Raw genomic sequence first — 21,326 nt, 5'->3', positions numbered from 1 at the left:
CGCAACCAGACATGGGCTCTTCCCAGAGCAGGGAAAGTGAGGGCCTTACCTGTGCTGTCCTCCCCAAGGCCTTCTGCAGCTTCCCGCAGCTTAATGTCCATCACCCTTGTGGAAATCATGTCCAGCTCACTAAAATCAGATGGGAATTCATGTTAAAAGGGACGTGCTTAATGGAAGGTAGCAATGAGTGAAATGGTTTTGCTTACTGCTTTTTTGCCCATGACTTCACCTGCACACACCCTGCCAAAGACAGATTCCAGGGCAGAGTACAGGGCAGCACAGTACAAACACATGTCCACAACTCAAGATTAGTAGCCACATAGGCGTTTATCTAATCACCGACCAGAGCAATTTCATGGAAATCAACTAACTAGAACAAACGCTACACTAATTTACACAACGCAGATATGTTTCCTTTCTTTCAAAAAAGTTTTTTTCAGAAATTATGTTTTTCTCATGGGTGAAATCAAGGGGATTGAGAGTACACTTATCATGAGGAGCACTGAGCAGTGTATAAAGTGTATAGAAATGCTGAATCACTACATTGCGCACCTGAAACTGATGTAGTGTATGTTAGTTATGCCTTGAGAAAAAAAAAAAAAAAGGAAATTATGTTTTTCTCTCATTCACTGTAGAAAGTTTAGAAGACACAGAGAATGAAAATCACTCCAAATCCCACCTTAACCAAGGGTTACCACAGTTAATGTTTTGACTTCCTTCCACTATTTTTGTCCATGCAGACATTGTGTGTACATGCCTCCATCTTATGAGGAAGACTGACTTCTTGATTTTCTTACTTACATCACATCATTAAAATTCTTCATAAGTGTTACTGTAATGGCTACGTAATATTTTGATATATAGCTGCAACATCATTAAAGTATACTGAGCTCCTTGTTTGAACTTTTTATTATGAAAAATCTCAAACAGATACAAAAATACAGAGAACATATAATGAACTTAACATATTGTCACTCTTGTTTCATTTTTACACCTTCTCCCCCTCCCACTCCCACAAGGTTTTTTCAAAGCAAATCATCCCAGATATTATTATCATTTCATCCATACAGTCCCAGGTTTTTTTCCTAAATTAAAAAGCCCTCTTTGTGGAAATCAAATTCAAGCTGTGTTCCTGCCTTCCAGAGTTGACTTTAAAACAGTGTCTTCTACTCCATACATACTGACTCACCATTTCTATGGAAAGCTATTTATTACTGACAGCTACTATGAAACCTCAGACTTTACAAGGGGCTCAAATATCCAATTAGCCAACTAACGTTTACTACTTGTACACAGCACATAATGGGAAATAATGGGAGAAATGCAAAGAAAATATTTAACAGAGGAAAGGGGTTGTTGGTCTTTTTGCCAGAGTTGGGTCTAACATTTAGGTCTTTAATATTAACGTCAAAATGTCCATCTTCCAATTTGTCAATTCCTGAAAAGGTGAACAAAGCTTTACTGGTTTTGCTTCTCAATTTGCACATGATTTGGCTTCATAAAAATACCTGCTCAACAGAACGAAGGGGAAAAAAACCCACGTGATCATCTCAACTGATGTGGAAAAAAATATCTGACAAAATTCAAAACCCTAACCTGATAAAAACACTAAAGGAAACTAGGAATAGAAGGAAACACAACATGATAAAGGCCACATATGACAAACCCAGAGAAAGCATCCTCAACAGTGAAAAACTGAAAGCTTTTCCTCTAAGATCAGGAGCAAGACAAGGGTGCCTGATCTCACCACTTCTATTTAACAGAGTATTAGAAGTCCTAGCCAGAGAAATTAGGCAAGAAAAAGATAGGAGGCACCCAGGTTGAAAAGGAAGAAGTAAAGTTATCTCTGTTTGCAGAGGACATGATCTTCTATGTAGAAAACCCTGAAGATCCCACAAAGAACTGTTAGAACAAATAAATGAATCCAGCAAAGTTTCAGGACATGAAATGAACACATGAAAATCAGTTGGTTCTATACACAGACGATGAACAATCTGAAAAGGAAATTAAGAAAAGTGCTTCTATTTATAATAGCATCAAAAAGAATAAAATACTCAGAAATAAATTTTACCAAGGAGATGAAAGACTTGTACACTGACAACTATAAAATGTTGCTGAAAGAAATTAAAGAAGATACCAAAAAAAGGAAAAATATCTCATGCTCACAGACTTAAAGACTTATTGTTATGATTTCCCCAAAGCACTGTACAGATTCAATGCAATCTCTATCAAACTCCCTGATCCCACAGTGTCCTGCTGTCCTATGAAACTGTGGTGGGGGCAGAGGGAAGTAGTACCAGGGCATTTATATGGAAATAAAGAGGGAGCAAAGAAGGAAAAGTGGGAAGATGCAAGAAGCAAGGAGTCCAAGTGCAAGAGCTTTCTACTGCTTGAATTTGGAGTTAACCACAACAATTGCAATGAACTCTCAAGTTTATAGTGTATCATCTGAGTTACCTCATTTAATCCCAAGGAATCTTTAGTATTCACATTTTGGGACTAAGAACATATAAGTAAGTAAGTATATTAACTGGCTCAAAGTAGCAAAGCAGAGACACCAACCTGTGTACTCATGTTGACTGTATATCTAGCAAGGACAGGCACTTTTGCAGCCTGGGACCCAGTGAGGGATGCGACTGACATGTTCCCTGCTTCTTGCAGGTGCTGACCCAGTGAAGGGGAGAGTCCTGAGCTGTCCTCAGAGGGGCTTCATGGAGGCCATGCATCTCCCACTGAACTGACTCTGCCTGTCAAGCAGCCCCTGTGCAGAAACATGCCTGAGCCCAGAGGCCAAAGAGGCCCCAGGAGACCATCCACTGGGTTTTCCAGAGCATCTTAGTTTAGGGAGAAAGGGCTTGAGGCTGTCATTATATATCTATTATCACTCTTGAGAAGGCATGATTGTGCAGGTCTATGGAGAGAGTGTGTGCACAAGCTCCATGGGTTGGGGTACAGAAGGGTGCTGCATCCCACTGAGTGCAGAGCAGATCCAGATGCTCACCCCTGCTTCTGCCTGGTGTGAGTGACGGGGCTGTGATGAAGTCATCTAGGGCAGCGGGTTCAGGAGCAGGTGGGAGGGGGGAGGCCCAAGAGAATGGCCCAGTCCTCACCATGCTGTAAGGCGCGCCCTGGTGGGGCCAGATGCAGAAAGCACCGCCAGATGCCAAGGCTGCTAATGGAGTCACACATGGAGCCAAAAATCACCCCGCGGATGAAGGGATCACAAGGGAATCAGGCTCACCTTACATGGGCAGTTGTAAAATCTGCTCATATTTTCTGTCCCGAACATCTTCATACCAGTAAGAGTGCAATATGGTGCAGAGGAAAAGGGCAAAGCCTGGGACAATGGGCAGTCCTGGGGCTGAAGCCTCACCCCACCACACACCAGGGCTGAGCCTCAGTTTCCTCATATACAAAATGGGGATAATAATACTTTAATTAAATGGACTGGGAGCACAGCACACACAAGCACTTGCTGAGAACAGCTGTCAGTGTCCACAGCCCGTTCCTCACCGCGTGCTAATGTGTGTCTCTGCATAAACAGAAACAAGAGCACACACAACCAGCACCTCCTGGGGGCAGGCGAGTTGAGTCTATCTCACGAAGACAGTCTCCTTGTAAAAGTGGCTCACTTTAGAGCCAACATTACCAGTCAAAGATCAAGACATCTGGATTCCCAGAGGACGCCTGTGCTTCCCAATGCCCTGCAGCCTGAAGGGCCTTGTCCAGCAAGGTGAATCAAACCACTGCCAGGTCACTGGTAAGAACACACTCCAGGCCACAGAGGAATGTCTGCCCTCTGAGGCTGGAGTGCACACATGGAGGACCACCCTCTTCACTCAGATACCCCAGGGGCTAATATTCCACAGCTGTTACCATGGAATGTCTTCTCTACTGGGCCCAAGGACCTGCCCTTCTAAACACATGTTCCCCCACTCCCAGCAAAATTCAAGGACAAGCCAGAAGAAAGAAAACCATAATGATAAAGGCAATGTGGCAAACACCCTATAACTCCCAGCACCCCTTTAGCTTGAACTCAAAAGTTCACATCAGGCCACCCCAATGCCCCCTCCACCAGCTTTCTGCCCTCCAGCACCACCCCCAATCCCTGTTGTTCTGACAGCTCAAGTCCAAGGAAGAGAAAACTTATTCTTCAAATCTAGACCAGAGGGGCCTCTTCGTGGATTCTCCCTGACTTAAAAGGGGACTGAACCTCCAGCCCCTTCTGTAGTTCACAGCACTCATCAGTGTGATCTGGGCACCTACAGAATCCAAGGGAGTCCTGTGTCTAATGAAGGCTTCCTGGGGCGGCTGCCCCACTCCCTCTCTCTGAACCCTAACTGTAACCACAGGCTTCTTCCTAGCTTATGGCAGAATTTCATCATTAGCTGCAGCTTATATTGAAAAATTAGACAAAACTTCATTCACATGAAGAATGAGAACAGATCTTTATATAGTATTTTAAAGGTTCTAATCCATACCTGCACAAGGCAAAGAAAAATATCTGTAACCTGATTGCATAACCTGAGCACATAATTACGTACAAAAACCTTAGTGTTCATCCCTACAGACCTGCCAATTCCACAACACCCTCCAAGGCCATGTTCAGATCCCTGTGGTATTCTTTCTCAGCCCTTGTACCTTTTTTCACAATGCCCACCAATGCTGTCAACAAGACTTGTTTATAAGATGACTGCCTAACATTCCCCTCCTTTCCAAGACAGCGAGCTTGGTAGGGTGAGCTCTGCACCAGTTATGTCCCTTGCTCTCCTACCAGCACCTGGGACAGTGCCTGGAGCAAGGAACTGAACACAACACAGGAACAAGACAGCTGACAAAATGAGAGAGGCTTCTACAGATGACTGATAGAGGTACCAAGAGAATTAGAAGCGGTAAATCATCCAGTTTCAGAAACGGGTCTACTTTTACAATCTGCTTTAAGACTGGGGAAATCCTCCAGGAAACTGATACCTGACTTTGTAAAAAGTAAATAATCCTTATCATGACCCTTCTCAATGGAAATTGAAGGAGAACTGAAGGAAACTATATTTTCTTTACAAAGTAACATGACTTTGAAAAGATTAAAAACAGAGGTAAATTTGGCCCAAGTGATGGTATTTCAGTGAGGCCAAATCTCTGTGTGCTTCTCCTATGCTTTTTCCAGTGCCTGTGGCTATTTGGTACCGTCACCAGTCCTGGAGAAAGCTGACTGTACCTTTGCCTGTGTGGCTACATCTGAGATTCCTAGGGTGAGTGATGACAATTACAACTAAGTAACTTTTAAGAAAGTTAAAAGCTGATGATCACAGATCCACAAATGCAGTTTATGCTGTTTAAAAGCAAATCAAGGGCACCTGGGTGGATCAGTTGGTTAAGCGTCTACCTTCAGCTCAGGTCATGGTCTTGGGGTCCTGGGATCAAGTCCCACGTTGGGCTTTCTGATCAGTGGGGCGTCTGCTTCTCCCTCTCACTCTTCCTCTGTGCTCTCCCTCTCAAATAAAGAAATAAAATCTTTAAAAAGATAAAACCAAACCAAAATGAATCTGAATACCAATGTTCATATGCCAAATCATCTGAAAATCCTAGAACCATTCCAAAAAGACTGCAGTCTTTTGCTTTTTAATGTCCTGCAAATGGGAGAACACACAGAGAGAATTCAGAGTCTTGGAGCTAGTGTTTCTTCCTGGATGCATGCAAAAACTGACAAATATAAAATTCAACAACAGCTGAAGATGTCAATATCCTACTCTCAAAAACTGATAGAGCTAAGCAGAATATCAATAAGGATATAAAAGATTTGAAGAACAACACTAACCAACTAGACCTAATAGAAATCTATAGAACACTCCACCCAACAGAATGAACGGTCTTCTCAAGTGCACATGAGAGATTCTACAGGATAGACCACAACTAGGCTGCGAAACAAGCCCAGATAGATTTAAAAGGCTTGAAATTACAGAAAGTATGTTTTCTGACAACCAGGGAATGAAATTAGAAATAAATAAGAGAAGGAGATTTGGGAAAGTCACAAATATGTGGAAATTAAATAATACGCTCCCAATAACCAATGAAATGGCTATATTAATGTCAAAAAAACCCCCAGATTTTAAGAGAAAACTGTTACCAGAGATAAATAGAGTATTTCTGTAATGATAAATTTGGTAAATGCATCAGGAAGATAGAAGCGTTATAAACAGGTTTGTACCTAAAACCACAGCTTCAGTATACATGAAACAAAAATTGATAAAACGGAGAGAGACAATTCAATAATAATTGTGGCAACTTCAATAATTGGGGACCTCACTTTCAAAAATGGATAGAACAAATAGGCAGAAACTCAACAATGATGTAAAGGACTTGAGCAAGTGTATAAATCAATTACAATATATTTATACATACATCACTCCATTCAGCAACAAAATACATAGTTGCCTTACCTGCATATAGACCATTACCCATGATACCATATGGTAGGCCATAAAACAAAACTCAATAAATTTAAAGTGAATTCAAATAAAACACATTCTTCAACCACAATAGAAGTTAGAAATCAAAAGTAGAAAGAATTTGGGGAAATTTACAAATATGCAGAAATTATGCAATGCATTGCTAAATAACCAATCAGGTCAAAGAAGAAATAACAGGCAATATTATAACATACTTTGAGATGAATAAAAACAAAAACACAACACACCAAGACTAGTGAGATACAACTAAAACACTCCCTAAAGGAATTTATACCTATAAACACCTACATAAAAAAGATCTTAAACCAATATCATAACTTACCACCATATGAAATTAGAAAAAGAAGAACAAACTAAACTGAAAGAAAACAGAAGAAAGAACATAATAAGTATTAGAGCAAAAATTAATGGAATATAGAATAGGAAAACATTTTGAAAATCAATGAAACAAAAGTTGATTCTTTAAAAAAAAAAAAGACCAACGAAGTTGATAGACCTTCAGCTAAACTTAATAAAAAGAGAGAAGATTCAAATTACTAAAACCAAAAATGAAAGAGCATCACTACTGATCTTACAGAAATAAGAAGGATAATAAAGGAATATTATGAATAGTTATATTCCCAAAAAAAGATAACTTGGATGAAATGGACAAATTCCTAGAAAGATCAAACCACTGAATTTGAACCAATAAGAAATAGAAAATCTGACTACACTTACAATAACAAAAGGGACTGAATTAGTCACTTAAAATTTCCCACAAAGAAAAGCACAGGCCCAGATATCTTTACTGTTGCATTCTATCAAACACTTACGGAAGAATTAATAGCAAACTTTCCCTTTCCAAACTGTTCTCCAAAAAAACAACTCATTCTATGAGGTCAGTATTATCCTGAAAGCCAAACCAGACAAAGACATCACAATAGAGGAAATAGAGGAAAACTATAGACCAATGTCACTTATGAATAGGAACACAAAAATTGTCAAGACAATACTAGCTAATCAAACCCAGCAAATATAAAAGTGGGATTAATGCAAGGAATGTGGGTTGGTTCAATATATGAAAATCAATTAATTTAATGGCTGATTCTTGGCACAGAGACAGCCTACAGCAATTGAAAAAATAAAAACAAACCCCAGCAAATCCTGAAGAAGGGGGAGAATCTGATTTCCAGAGTTAACCACGTTTTTAGATTCAAATGTCCAGTTTTGAATCTATCCCTAAAAAAAGACTCAAGGCAGATCTACAGGACAAAGACTTTAAAACAAGTGTCTTAAAGATGCTCAAAGAACTAAAGAAAGATGTGGAGAAAGTCAATAAAGCAATGTATGAACAAAATGGAAAAGTCACTAAAGGAGAAAACCTAAAAAGAAACAAAAATAAATTCTGGAGCCGAGAAGAACAATAACTGAAATGAAAGAGTCACTAGGATTCAAAGGCAGATTTCAGCAGGCAAAATAAAGAATCAGAAAACTTGAAGACAGGTCAATGGAAATTACTGAGTCTGAGGAACAGAAAGAGAAAGGATTGAAGTAAAGTGAACAAAGCATAATGGCACCACCATGTAGACAAACTTATGCATTGTGGGAGTCCCAGAAGGAGAAAAGAGAGAGAGAAAGAAACAGAGAGAATATCCGAAGAAACAGCAACTCCAAAGTTCCCAAATTTGATGACAGACATGGACATAAACATCCAAGGAGTCAATGAACTCCAAACAGGATGAACTCAAAAATACTCACACTGGGATACATTATAATCAGACTGTTGAAGGCCGAAGACAAAAAGACTTATGGAAGCAGCAAGAGAGAAGCAAGTCATCACATACAAGAGAGCCTCAATAAAGCAGATTTCTCTCAGAAAGTCTAGCAGGCAGAAGGTAGTGGGCTGATAAAGTCAATGTGCTAAAAGGAAAAAATGTGAACCAAGAACCTTATACGTGGCAAAACTGCCCTTCAAAAGAGAAAGATAAATGAAGATCTCTCCAGATAAACAAAACCTGAGTTCATTACCACTAGATCTGCCCTGCAAGAAATATTTGTTCAAGGGTGTCCTGCAGGTTGGACAAAAAGCACTAGACAGTAATTTGAAGCCCTATGAAGAAATATCTTAGTAAAGGTAAACACATGGGCACATGGGTTTATAACTCCACTTTTGTTTTCTACATGATTTAAGAGACAAATACCTTTTTTTTTTTTTGGCAGATACAGGTTTTTTTTTGTTTTGTTTTGTTTTTTAATGATTGATCTATGTAATTGCTGAGGCCACTATGTACAGACAAAAGAGGGGGAGCTTTAGTTCTTGACCTCTTCCTCCTTGGACAGAGTCATGATAATTTCCTCTTTCCTGGCCTGGAGCCACTCTTCAAGGCACTCATGTGCTTTCTTACTCTTATACCGCAGGCCTCAGCCTGGTCGGCCAGAAGCGTCTTGTGAGCCTTGTCTGACTGTAGCTTATGGATGTATTCCATGAGAATCTGCTTGTTTTTCAACATGTTACCTTCACTTTGAAGTACAGGCTGTGATACACGTGGTGGTCAACCTTCCTAGATTCACAGTATCTTCTATGCAGCCATCACAGAATCCTCATCCTCCTCATCCAGGCAACCTTCTTGGTCATCTGAATGCTGGCAGGAGTCTTTCACTCCCCTATGCCCACATGCCTGCCCTTCTGGCAGGGCCAAAGTGCTTTTCTGCCATGGAGTCCAGGAATGGAGAGTCACAGGCTCCCAGAGGATCAGCCCGTCTTTGATCAACTTCTGGATCTGCTGATGGGAGTTGGCACTGGCAATTACATTGGTGTCATTGAGATCCAACCAGACCTTCTTTCTGCCATAATGGAGGACACCGGAGGCAAGCCTCTTCCAAAGCCTGAGCGTACTTAGGGCAGTGGCCACAGTGGTGGAAAAAATGAACTCCAGTCTAATACATTTTTTTATTATTTCTATTTTTTGAAGACAATTAATCTACTTCTTTATTTAAATTCTTTTTAAGTAGGCTTCCACACCCAGTATGGGGCTTGAACTCACAACCCTGAGATCAAAAGTTGCATGCTCTACTGACTGAGTCAGCCACGTGCCTCAATATTTTTTTTTTTTAAGATTTTATTTATTTGAGAGAGAAAGAGACAGCATGCACACAAGCAGAGGGAGAGGCAGAGGGAGAGAGAAAGGGAAAAGTAAACTCTCCATGGAGCAGGGAGCCTGATGTGGGGCTCAATCCCAGGTCCCTGGGATCATGACCTAAGCTTAAGGCAGACACTTAACCAAGTGAGCCATGCAGGCGCCCCACACTAGTACGTTTTTAAAAAAGCAATTAGTAGTCTAAGATCTCGTAGTGTTGTAGCTTTGGTTTGTAATTCTTTATTTTGTTTTCTGCATTATATAAGAGACTGCTGTATTTTTTTTTATTGAGACTGTTGTATTTTAAAAAATTATTAGTTTATGTTTCTGGACACACAATGCATAAAGATGTTATTCTGTGACATCAACAACCGAAACATATAGAGACAGACACATAAGGGGAGTGGGGTTTTGTATGTTACTGAAGTTAAGATGGTATAAATCTAAAGTAAAGTGTTATAACTTTAGGATGTTAAATGTTATTCCCATGGGAACCACAAAGAATATAGCTATGGAATATGTACAAAAGGAAAGGAGAAAGGAACTGAAACGTTTCACTACCAAAAAATCAACTAAACACAAAAGAATACAGTTATGCATGGATAAAAAATCTGTAAGATATAGAAAAAAATAGCAAAATGACAGAAGAAAGTTTTTCCTTGTCATCCTTAAAAGGAAGGCAATTCTGCAATATGTTACAACATGGATGAACCTTGAGGACATTTTGCTAAGTGAGAAAAGCCAATCACAAAAAGACAAATGCTGTATGATTCCACTAGTCAGAAGAGTCAAAATCAGAGAGACAGAAAGTAGAATGGTGGTTTCTAGGGGCTTGGGAAAGCTATAATGGGGAGTGACTGTTTAATGGGAACAGACTTCCTGTTTTGCAAGATGGAAAGCATTCGGAAGATGGATGGTGGGGATGGCTGCGTGACAATATGAACGTACTCAATCCCACTGAACTGCACACTTAAAAATGGTTAAGGCGATAAATTTGCTGTTGTATTTTATAACAAAAAAAGAAAAAGAGTGCACACAGAAACTTGTTCACCAATGTTCACAGCACCATTATTTATAATAACCAAAAAGTAGAAATAAGCCAAATGTTCATCAACTGATGAACAAATTAAAAAAATGTGGTATATACATATAATGGAATATTATTCAGCCATAGAAAGGAATGAAGTACTGATGCATGCTACAGTATGGATCAACCTTGAACACTATGCTGGTGAAAGAAGCCGACACAAAAGACCACCACCTCTGTGAAATATCCAGAATAGGCAAATCCCTAGAGATGGAAAGTAGATTAGTGTTTGCCTAGGGCTGGGGAGTGGGGTGCTGGAGGAAGAGAAGTGGAGGGGAAGTGACTGCTAATGGGCATGACGTTTCTTTTGGATGAGATGAGTATGTTCTAAAATTAGATTATGTTCATAGTTGCACAACTCTATAAATATTCTAAAGCCTGTTGACAGCACACTTTAAACAGGTGAAGTTTATGGTACATAAATTATATGTCAACAAAGCTCCTGGATTAAAAAAAAAAAAGTGTTACCAGAAAAAAAAAAGGGTGAGATAAAGAGCTTTTTGGAACAGAATATGTGATACAATTTGTCTCCAGCAACCCCACACTAAAACAAATACTGAAGGCAGAAGGATATGATCTCAGATGGAAGCTTGGAGATGTGTGTAGGAACCAAGAGCAATATACATGCGGATAAATCTGAGTATGGACAAGAGGGGTGGGCAGTCTGGATTTCAGCCAGAGGCCCTGTGCACAGATGGCACAAATGTGTGCCCTGGCCCTGCTCTCTCTTCGCACAACGTTCTATTTCTTTCCAGCCCAGGGCCTTTGCAGATGCTGTTCCCTCTGCTTGAACATGCTCTTCCCTGCCCTCATACCCTACTTTTTTCTTTTTCTTTCTTTTTTTTTTTAAAGATTTTATTATTTATGTGACAGAGAGACAGCCAGCGAGAGAGGGAACAGAGCAGGCGAGTGAGAGAGGAAGAAGCAGGCTCCCAGCAGAGGAGCCCGATGTGGGACTCGATCCCAGAACGCCGGGATCACGCCCTGAGCGGAAGGCAGACGCTTTAACGACTGCGCTACCCAGGTGCCCCTCATACCCTACTTTTTTCTTATTAACTCCTACTTATCCTCAATTCTGTTTCCTCGAGAAGACTGATGTGCCCCTGCAGGATGACCCAGGACCTCCCACAATGCACCTCCTGTTCGCAGCACTTGCCAATTTTAATCATTATCTGTGTTTGCATGACTCTCTGATCCAGTTCTGCTCTATAGATTTAAGCCTGCTTACATTCCCTATACATTTAATCAATTTTTCCTTTTCTTGGGGAAAAAGACGAAAATAAACTGTGACTTAACTATTGTTCTCTAGTGAGTCACACCAGGATCTGCCTGTACCTTTTTTAGAAAAATAAGTTTCACGTTACTGAGGCAAATGGAATGTGTAATGCTCGCAAAGTTCCTGTGAGAAATCTCTCTTCAAAAATTGTGGCAGCTCAGTGATTCATGATAGATATTATTATCCTCCAGCGCAGAGGACCTGACCACTGCACCCACCCCAGAGTGACAGAGGTGTCAAGGCTGGACTCATCACAGCCATTTCTCTGACACCTAGATGTGTGTGTGAAAAACCTTTTCTATCTACCTGTCAGAAAGGACGGGAGGCGGGTAGGAGAGAAAGGGATAGATCCACTTTGACATTTGGGAAAAAAGAAAGCCAAGAAGTTTTATGAGCAAAGGGCTGAAACCAGAGAACTCAGATACTGAGTCACAGTGCTGTGAGTGGAGCAGGAGGGGAGAGTAAAGGAACACACTGGGTGGTCAGTTTTTGAAGTTTCCAGTATCCTGTAATTGTTTATCTTATGAAACACTAAAATTCGGCTTGGCCTAGAGAAGCAAGTCATCCCATATCAGAGCTTGAAGACTAACTCCTTGAGGATAAGGAACGTGCACCAGCAGGGTACCGCCATACAGCAGGTGCTCAATAAACACTGCTGAATGGATGACTGACTGAATGAACGAATGAACGAACCAGAGCCACTTATAACACTTGCTAGACGAAAGAATCACCTCCTGATAAAAATGAGACAGCATCAACTACCCAGTCAATTCCCAAGGCCACCTAACACTCCACTTCGCTAAACTATGTCACACTCCTTCAGTCTGAGCTCTGCTTGTCCATGGTCTTTCTTGAGACATCACTTGGGCACAATGATGCAGAGCTGAAGTTCAGTGGCCTTCAGGAGTGAAGGAATATGGACGCAGAGGACGTCCCTGCTCCAGATGCCTTGTCCTCATCCTCGGGCTTCCCTTTGGCTATGGGCTGGGCAGGAACAGCGAGGAATTCTGGAAAGAATGAGGCATTGGGCCACAGTTCACTGGGCTGTTTCTTTGCAAAGAAACGACGAGTTTCATTCAAACTCCGTCACCCACAAGCTAAACAGCACAGTTTATAAGTCTATAAACAAGTATCTCGTCTTAGATAACCTATGCCATTTTCTGAAATTTACATAACAGTTTGTTTCATTGTATTCTGAATCCTCGAAAATGGGCAAACTGAGAAGCTACTTAGCTGGGAATGCATATGGTGCTGTGTACATATGGAGACACGCACACATGAGCCTGTGCTCACACACGAAGCCTAAGCCTCCATGACTCATCCTCAATAAAACTTCAGTCTCACACTGCGTGCAGGACAGCTCTCACGGGAGGAACCTGTTCTTACACATCCAGAAGTGGATGTCTGCTTATGAGATTTGAAGAACACTAGTTTAGACATTCTCGGGTTATTAAAGTGAAAAGAATTCTATTAGAGACTTCTACAAAACTATCATTTCAAAAATAGGTAAGCATAAGAACCTCAAACTTTGTAACCTTCATGTGGATATCGTATTTGCACAATTCTTGGGAAAACAGAATATAAATTCACTCTAATGCCTGGGGTGTCTTGCCAAGATGCTGTGTAACTCAGAAGCTTTCATCTTGGAGGGAGAGCTGTCCCTTGTGCAGGTGGCTACACACACATCTGACAAATGGGACACTGGAACCCAGGGCACAGGGAAGGTTTCCCAGGGCTGGGTCATGTTTAACTTCATCAGTTTGCTGAGATAATAAACTCCCCATTTTTTTTAAAAAAGATTTTATTTATTTGAGAGAAACAGAAAGAGAGAGACAGAGGGAGAGAGAGAGAACACCCACGAGGTGCACGAGCAGGGGGAAGAGCAGCAGAGGAGAAGCAGACTCCCTGCTGAGCAGAGAGCCCGATGTGGGGCTCGATCCCAGGACCCAGAGATCATGACCCGAGCGATGTCAGACACGTAACTGACTGAGCCACCCAGGCGCCCCAATAAACTCCCTCCTTCAGTGGACATATACCAAAAATAATGACGCAAGGAAGTTCTTCCAGCTTAATTTATCTAGGATGTTACATGAGTGATTGGCATTTCTGCAGCGCAGCAGATGCAGAGCTGAGATTTTTTCTGTGTTTGGTAGGAAGTCATGCTCCAAGGGCTATTAATAAGGAGACATAACACCACCCCTCATTCTGGCCCACTCAAAATAGGCAGGCTCAGACACTGAGGTTGAATAATTATCAGTAAAAAGGTTTTATGAAACAAGAACAATGATGAGGACTTCCATGCACAGGGCTTTACACAGCACAAAGGCCTGGGTTCACAAGGAATGCTAAACTGCTGGGTTACTGTCCCTTGGTAACAAAAGAAGAGAGTGTGGCTCAGTGGGGTGGACCCTCTGCCCCCAAGTCCCTGAGCGTCCGCCACATTGTCAAGATGTGTGCTGCCAAAGGGGCACCATCTACATTCCAAGACCATCCAACCAGCCCAAGTGATGTGACAATCGCCTGGACCGACAGATGCTGCCTTACTGAGAAATCTCCATCCGGTGGACAAGACAGACGCCTCGCTTATCCTGAGCAAATGAAGCTCTGTCAGGCCAGTGCTCTGCTTGCTCTGTGATGCACTGAGAGCCACACAGCCTCAGAAATGCGGCCAGTGGCAGCAGGGCAGCCCCACAGCCCAGTCTGCCCGCTGAGACAAGCCCCTGCTGCTGAGTCTCGAAGGACAGGAATAATACTAGTGGTCTTTCCCTCTGGCCTCTGCTATCTTCCCACCACCCAAAGTGTATAGACGGTGCCACGTGGATCCAAGTTTCAGGTGTGACACAGGAAGAGTAAAATGCTCTGTTTTCCGGACCCTCTACTCCTCTCCCTTCCTTTCATTCCCCCCTCCACTTCCCCTCCCTGCTCTCCTCTCTCGGTATATGCATGTGCCACAGAGAAAAACAGTCCACACAATCCGAGGAGATAAATTAATGTCTGTAATGAAGGAGGTCATCAACATACTAGAAAACATGACAACAGATGCTGAAGGTCTGTCCTTTTGCCCCGGGAGAATGGCAGTGTGGCACCCCCGACCACACCCCGCAATCTCTCTGTGCTCTGGCCTGAGGCACTGCTAAAAGGAAGCCACCCTCTGGCTGCTGAGTAAGTCTCCCGCACTTTCATCCTGCTGGAAGCCAGCTGCAGGCAGAGGAGAGGGGCCTCGCCTGTCCCATCCCCACATCCCGCGGTGGTTGAGGGCCCTTGGGATGCCACTGGGTGCTGATCCAGAGCCGTCTTCCGTCTCCCCAAGCAGCCTCCCTGGGCCGGGCCACACCCCCACCTCCCCAGCCACAAGGCAGTGGGGTCTCTGCCAACTGCAGCCACTGCTGAGGCCCTGCGAGCCCCCAGGCAGGTGTGAAACACACAGCAGCAAAAGCTAAGAAACATATGCACCTGCTTCTTTCTCTCCAAGCCGGGAAGGCCTGACATGGCAGGAAGCTGGTCTGGAGCCGGCACCTGCCTCCCTCTAAGTGGAGTCGCTGCTAAATTGCTGAGGATGAAAAATCACAAACCGGGGCTTTGTTTCACTGGGCTCACCAGAGAGGCGGGCAGAGGGCAACGACGGGCTAAGGCTGCGTTTTCCATCTGGATAGGGGCTGGTCCCAGGAAGAAATGAGATCCAATGCCAAAAAAACCCCAAGCGGATTCTGAGTCTAACACAGCCAAGTCCTATGCCTCCTTCTCGTTCCAGCACCAGGAACACTCGGCACGGCCTGCCCTCCTTCAAGTGTGCCCGCTACCTGCAGAGCGAGGGGCCACTGCTGGGGACACATTCGTCTCTGCCACGGGACATGGGCTCCTTAGCTTTGGCTTTCTTGTCCTTTTTCTTAAAGACCCATCATGTTATCCCAGGTCCGTGATAGGTTTTGCGGTCTGTATTCCTGGGACCTTCCAAATGCCTGTGATAGTGGGGCACCTGCTCATCCCCTCCCCGCGGCAGTGACAGGATTCCCAGCACCCCCTGCTAGAGACCACACCTGGAAGGTGCACAGACCATACCACTGGAGAAAGCACCAATTGCATCCTGCTTGGCGAGGCTCCCCAGCCTCTCCCAGCACAATGCCACCCTCCCTGGTGATGTCTTCTCTGATATCTGCAGCTGAGCCACTTAGGAGTGATAGACCCTGCAGCCCAGCTTCACAACGCCACCTGCCTCAAGTTCGTCCAGCGTCTAAGGGCTGCTTAACCAGGACAGTCAGCAGTTTCCAGGCAACGTCTGGAGGGTTGGCAGAATACTCTAGATGACAAGTGTGATTCTGTATTATCACTGAAACCAAGGAGCAAGCGGGCAGCAGGGGGTGGAGGTGACTTCTGAAGATGGTTCTAAGAAAGTCCTAGCTTGCTTTTCTGTTTTTCAAAATGCATCTGTATAAAGTTCTAGTCAGATGGTTCATAATTTAAACAATAAAGCATGAGCCGTGTATGTGATGGCAAGAAAAGAAAGCAGTCAGTTTAGAGAACTTGGGAAACAATCGCCAAGAGCTTTGAAGGTTTTTATATATACTTGCCTTTGTGCACTTTAGAGGCTGAAGGCCCCCTGCCTCGATGCTGGCAGGAGGAGTCAGCTGCTAAGGGTTCAGCCTTCTTCCGGAAGAGAGACAACAGGCTGGCAGGATCCCATAGGCGGTTCAGGGACCCATGTGATAGAGTGAACTACTGAAGGGTCAGGGACGGCCTCAAGGCTGATGTCTCTGAGGTCCCAGCTAGCAGCACTCCCCCAGAGGCACGAGCTGGTCAAACCCAGCATGACCCCCAGCAGCAACCCACTCCTGCTCGAGGCCGGCCTCCACCAGCTACACGGAGCTCTGAGCCCACGCCGCTGCCACCTGCTACGGCCTGCCCTATCTCAGGGTCATGGTGTTGGATGTCCCAGGGACCAAGAGGTACACTGAGGGGCAGGAGAGGAAGATGCACTCCAGGCCGCTCTCACAGGCACCTCTGTACCACCTCCCAGTGTGCGCTCCATGGCACGGTTTGGACATCTTAAACCTCTGCTCAATTTCAAGAAAAATGTTCAGGAATTTCCTTTCTTAGATGCTCTCTTTGCCCTTCTTTGCAGTGCCCAAGCCATACAACCCTTGGGACATGGGAGAACCAAACCGAAAGGCCAATAACACCCCTGGTACATTGCTATTACAACGGAGTCTATAAACCCCAACAGAAAATCTTTTATGCAAGGAAATCAAAGGGATTTGTGTCAGGGCCCTGGACTCATTTTATTCAGAGGGAAGAGAATAAAGCAGGTCCCAGGTCCCAGATGGCTTATACCTTCTTCCATTGAATGCTCACAAACCTCTCTGAATGAAACAGCACATCTCATCTTTTAGCAGGTGAGAAAAAGGATCAGAGAAGTTAAGCAACCAGTCCAAGGTCACTAAACCAGAAAGCGGAAAATCTGACCCCCAGATCAAAGCCTGTACCTCACCCAAGTGTGAGCTCTTCCCCCTGAGAGCAACCGCCTCTTAAGAAGTGCAGGCCAAGAGTTCGAGTGCTGGTCACGCTACCTCCTCTCTGGGCTGACAACCTGGCAGCGCGCATCCACAGCCCTCAACAGCTTTTCTGACCCACTAACTGCGCTTCTGGGAATCTGCCGTCCGGAGCTCATCAAATACCCTGGGAGCAGGGCACAGCAGCACCCGGGGACGTTCCAAAGGCTCGGCAGGCGGAGACTGGTTACGGTGTTGGGACGCTGCCGTATGAGGGAATGCTAGGTAGTCCCCCCAAATCGCGGTACACGAAAATACTGACTGACACGGAGAATGCCCACAGTAGGCTGCAGCGGGGGAAAAGTGGCCGAGAGCAGGGCTTCCACACGCGGCTCTGCGGACCCGCCATCTGAAGGCCTCCTAGCACGGATTCTGCTTAAGGAAGTCTGCGGTGCGGCCGGCGAGTCTTGTACTTCCACCATGTCCCCGGGTGATGCCAGTGATGCTGTCCACGGACCCTCCTCGGACGAGCACTGTGCTATCAAATTGTGTGTGCAGCAAAACCCATTATTTTTTCAAGTCTCTGCGTGCATAAGAGGAATACAGGCAGGACCACAAAGGCATGTGACCTGCAGTTATTTCTGGGTCACGTAATTGTATGTATTTTAAGCTTTCCTTTTGTGCTTTTCTAGGTTTTGCAATTTTTCTGATGGAACCTGTATTTTGTTCATAACTAGGAGAAGCTCCAATAGTTTCTTTTGAAGACAAGGCAGGAGGCTGTAAGGAGACCCAGACTCGGGGCCTTCCTTCCCTGAGGCTGGGTCTCTGGATGTGGCAGCCCGTGGAGGAGGGGCAGGGGCTGGGGCAGCTTGTGGGCACGAGTGCCTGCCCAGGGCCGGGCACACTGCGGGATCTCAGCTGCTAGAACCCTGAGCTCGTTTGTGACAGGCCGTTTCTGTCCTTCCCAAGGTACTCTCACACTTGTTCCCCGCGTCTCCACGCCATTTCTGTGTCCGAGCTGGAGGACAACTACCACTGTGGAGCCTGCGGAGCGCAGCACAGCAAGGAAGGCAAGGCTCTCGGCCAAGGCTGCCAGGCGCGTCCATGCGGGCTGACCCGCAGGGAGCTTGTCGTGGGACCACTGCCTCTCACGTTCCTCTGGCAGGCCCCTCCCATAGGGACGACCACACTGTGCTCTGCCCTCCCCTCCGGACAGCCCTGGAACAGGGATGCAGAACTGGGGTCCCTGAGGGCCTGCCAGGAAGCCGGCTGGGGAAGACCCCACGTGACCTATGCCACTGAGCCTCTCTGTGCCTCTGGAGCTGCCCTCATGCCCTCTTGGGATGTTAGAGACTTCACAGTGTGCTTTTCCTCAAGTACGATTTTGAACATTCGGGCTGTTTAAACATCAGTAGAAAAGATGTGTTCACTATCAATAAATTCTTTGCAGCCACAGAAGCAGTCAAACCAAACAATTAAGAACCCCAAAGCTTGACAGAGCATTTAAATTACTTAGAGTAGCCGTTTACAAGGGTCAGAAATGAGTTCAGTAACTCCAAGATCGCCCCTTGCTGTGTGCTGTCCAGAGGTAGCCTTTACGAAGTGGTAAGTGTGACGTTTGTGTCTGTTACTTGCTTACTAACCCAAAGTGACATTATAAAGAACCCAAGAGCCATCAATTACACTGATTTTAACCAAAACCAAAACGAAAACCCCCAAAACACCACCACTCCAGAAAGCGTAGCTGTAGGTCATGTTGCCACACTGGCAGTTTTTTCGCAGTTGCTTCCGGTTGAACACAACCCTGTGGAAACTGCAAAATGACACCCGAGGGCAGGACCCTCGCTGAGAATCAGGAGGCATTCTGCACAGGCTGCTGGCAGAAGTCCCCCCGCCTCGGGCCACTTGGGGCTGGTCACCCTCTGCATGTCCTGGCCCATCCTCCCAACTCCCAGGGATGCAAGTAAAAGTCCCTCCGCTCTGCCGAGGAAGGTCCCTGCTCTCTCTGACAGAGGGAAGAGGGGAAAGCCCCAGCCAAGAGGGACAACGCAGCAAAGAACGGAGCGAGCCCAGGAGAGTGAGCTGCTACCCACTCATGCTGTCAGACGGAAGGCCCTGGGCCAACCTCACTTAAGGACACTGTGGCCTAAGAATTAACACACAGACACAGATGATTCAATGTGGGGCAGAAAGAATCGCCAGGAGCACCACACTGTAAAGGATTAGGAGAATGGGCTTTGGCTGTGCTGATGGAAGGAAAGAGGTGCAAGTATCTTCATTTATAAAAAATGTTTTAAAGTAGACATAGCAGGAACCAGGTAGCCAAGGAAATGACCCACTTGCCCCTGGTAGGCTTGCACTTTGGAGAGCCGGTTAGGTAGTGGCTGTAGCCGCCAAGGATTTGCCCTCAGGCGCAAGCATGGCACCTTTTGTCACCACACAAATGTGGCCTGCTGGCCTGTTCACTTGCCTCCAGGTCAGTTCTCAGATTTTCCATCAGCCAGCTTGATCCTAGGTTAAGCCACGAGCCCCAAAACTAGCTTCCTGTTTTTGAGAGCGAAAGCCAGAATGCTCCAGGGATCTCTCCGAATTGGAGACCATTCAGGATTGGAGTTAGATGCGAAGATTTGAGGAAAGTAAAATTACTGAAAACAAATCCTAGTTCTGGACTTGTTTGCCTTTGTTTTCTTGAATTGTGTAAGGATATGGCTAATCTTTTTTTAATGCCTTTACTGGTCTAAAATAGCCTTGTTAGTTTAGCTATTAAAACAGTATTGACTTAGTTTTTAAGTTAACTTAAAAAAACAGCTGATTTAGACAACCAGTACAAATGCACTGCACAGCACAAATCTGTTAAATTACTTTTCACAGTTTTCCCATTCTGTTACAAGCTGCTGACGTTCCTTACTGAACACGGCGTCGGCCCGGACACCGAGCTCAGGAAGGGCCAGGCTACGTGGGATGCGGCTTTGTGTCCCCAGCGCCGAGGGCTGTGTCAGAGTCCAATGCATGGTTACTGACTTACATGAATGCCTTGGAAGCCTCATTTTTAAAGTGATCATGAACCACAGTTTCTGCTTTTTGAACTACTTCGTTTTTACCATCACAAGGAGAGAGAAGGGGGAACGGCAACACGGGCCACACTCGTGGCCACTCTACCACCGCTTGCCCTTGGCACACGTCAGTAATCAAGCACAGCATCATTCTCAGCACTGCTCCCCACAGAGGACTCCGGGAAGCTACTGCCAGTTGCTCGGGGCAGCCGCACCGCGGGCAGGAATGGCGGTACATGTACAGAACGCTTCGAGCCTTGGCTCAACTGCTAACTAGCTACTAACTGGCTGAATGACTTGGAATGAATCATTTCCCTCCCTGGGCCTCAGTCTCCATTATGACAGGAGTGGTTTAGGCTCATATCTGCTCTCGAAGAGACCATTAAATTACTCCTGAAAAATAAGGTCTGTAAAATTGGCACAAATTTCTTTTTCTGTGAAGATGTGTTAGTCAGCCAACACATAAAACCCGTTCGAGCTGAGGACAACGTATAGTGAAAATACATTTTGTTTTCTTTTCCTTAAAACATTTTATTTATTTGTCAGAGAGAGAGAGAGCGCATGAGAAAGAGGGAAGGGCAGAGGCAGAGGGAGAAGCAGGCTCCCCACTGAGCAAGGAGCCCGATGCAGGACTCGATCCCAGGACCCTGGAATCATGACCTGAGCTGAAGGTAGACACTTAACTGACCGAGCCACCCAGATGCCCCAAAAATACATTTCCTACACCGAGTTCTCAAAGTACTGCTTGTTTGTGATCCAGAAATGGAAGGAGAGTGGTAAAGCCACCCTCCCGTGGAGACGTGGCACACCTGCAGGGAATTCCTGCTCTTCACCTCCCCCA

At 44.9% G+C, this 21,326-nt stretch overlaps 1 protein-coding gene and 1 pseudogene across 1 annotated transcript in view; both read right to left on the bottom strand.

The window, feature by feature from the left end:
* CRACDL (CRACD like) overlaps window positions 1–21,326 on the bottom strand; it is a 126,129-nt gene that overhangs the window by 52,308 nt on the left and 52,495 nt on the right. The window contains exon 2 of the mRNA XM_087863315.1: window positions 50–129. Within this exon, the coding sequence (XP_087719441.1) occupies window positions 50–119 (70 nt within the window). The 5' untranslated portion in view covers window positions 120–129. The remainder of the gene's footprint in view (window positions 1–49; window positions 130–21,326) is intronic.
* Window positions 8,757–20,443, bottom strand: LOC123775995 (large ribosomal subunit protein eL19-like; annotated as a pseudogene).

The sequence above is a fragment of the Ursus americanus genome, chromosome 7 (genome assembly GCF_024610735.1).
Source record: "Ursus americanus isolate L20-20 chromosome 7, mUrsAme1.1.p, whole genome shotgun sequence".
In the NCBI taxonomy this organism is placed as follows: Eukaryota; Metazoa; Chordata; class Mammalia; order Carnivora; family Ursidae; genus Ursus; species Ursus americanus.
This window is presented reverse-complemented; position numbering and strand designations above follow the sequence as displayed.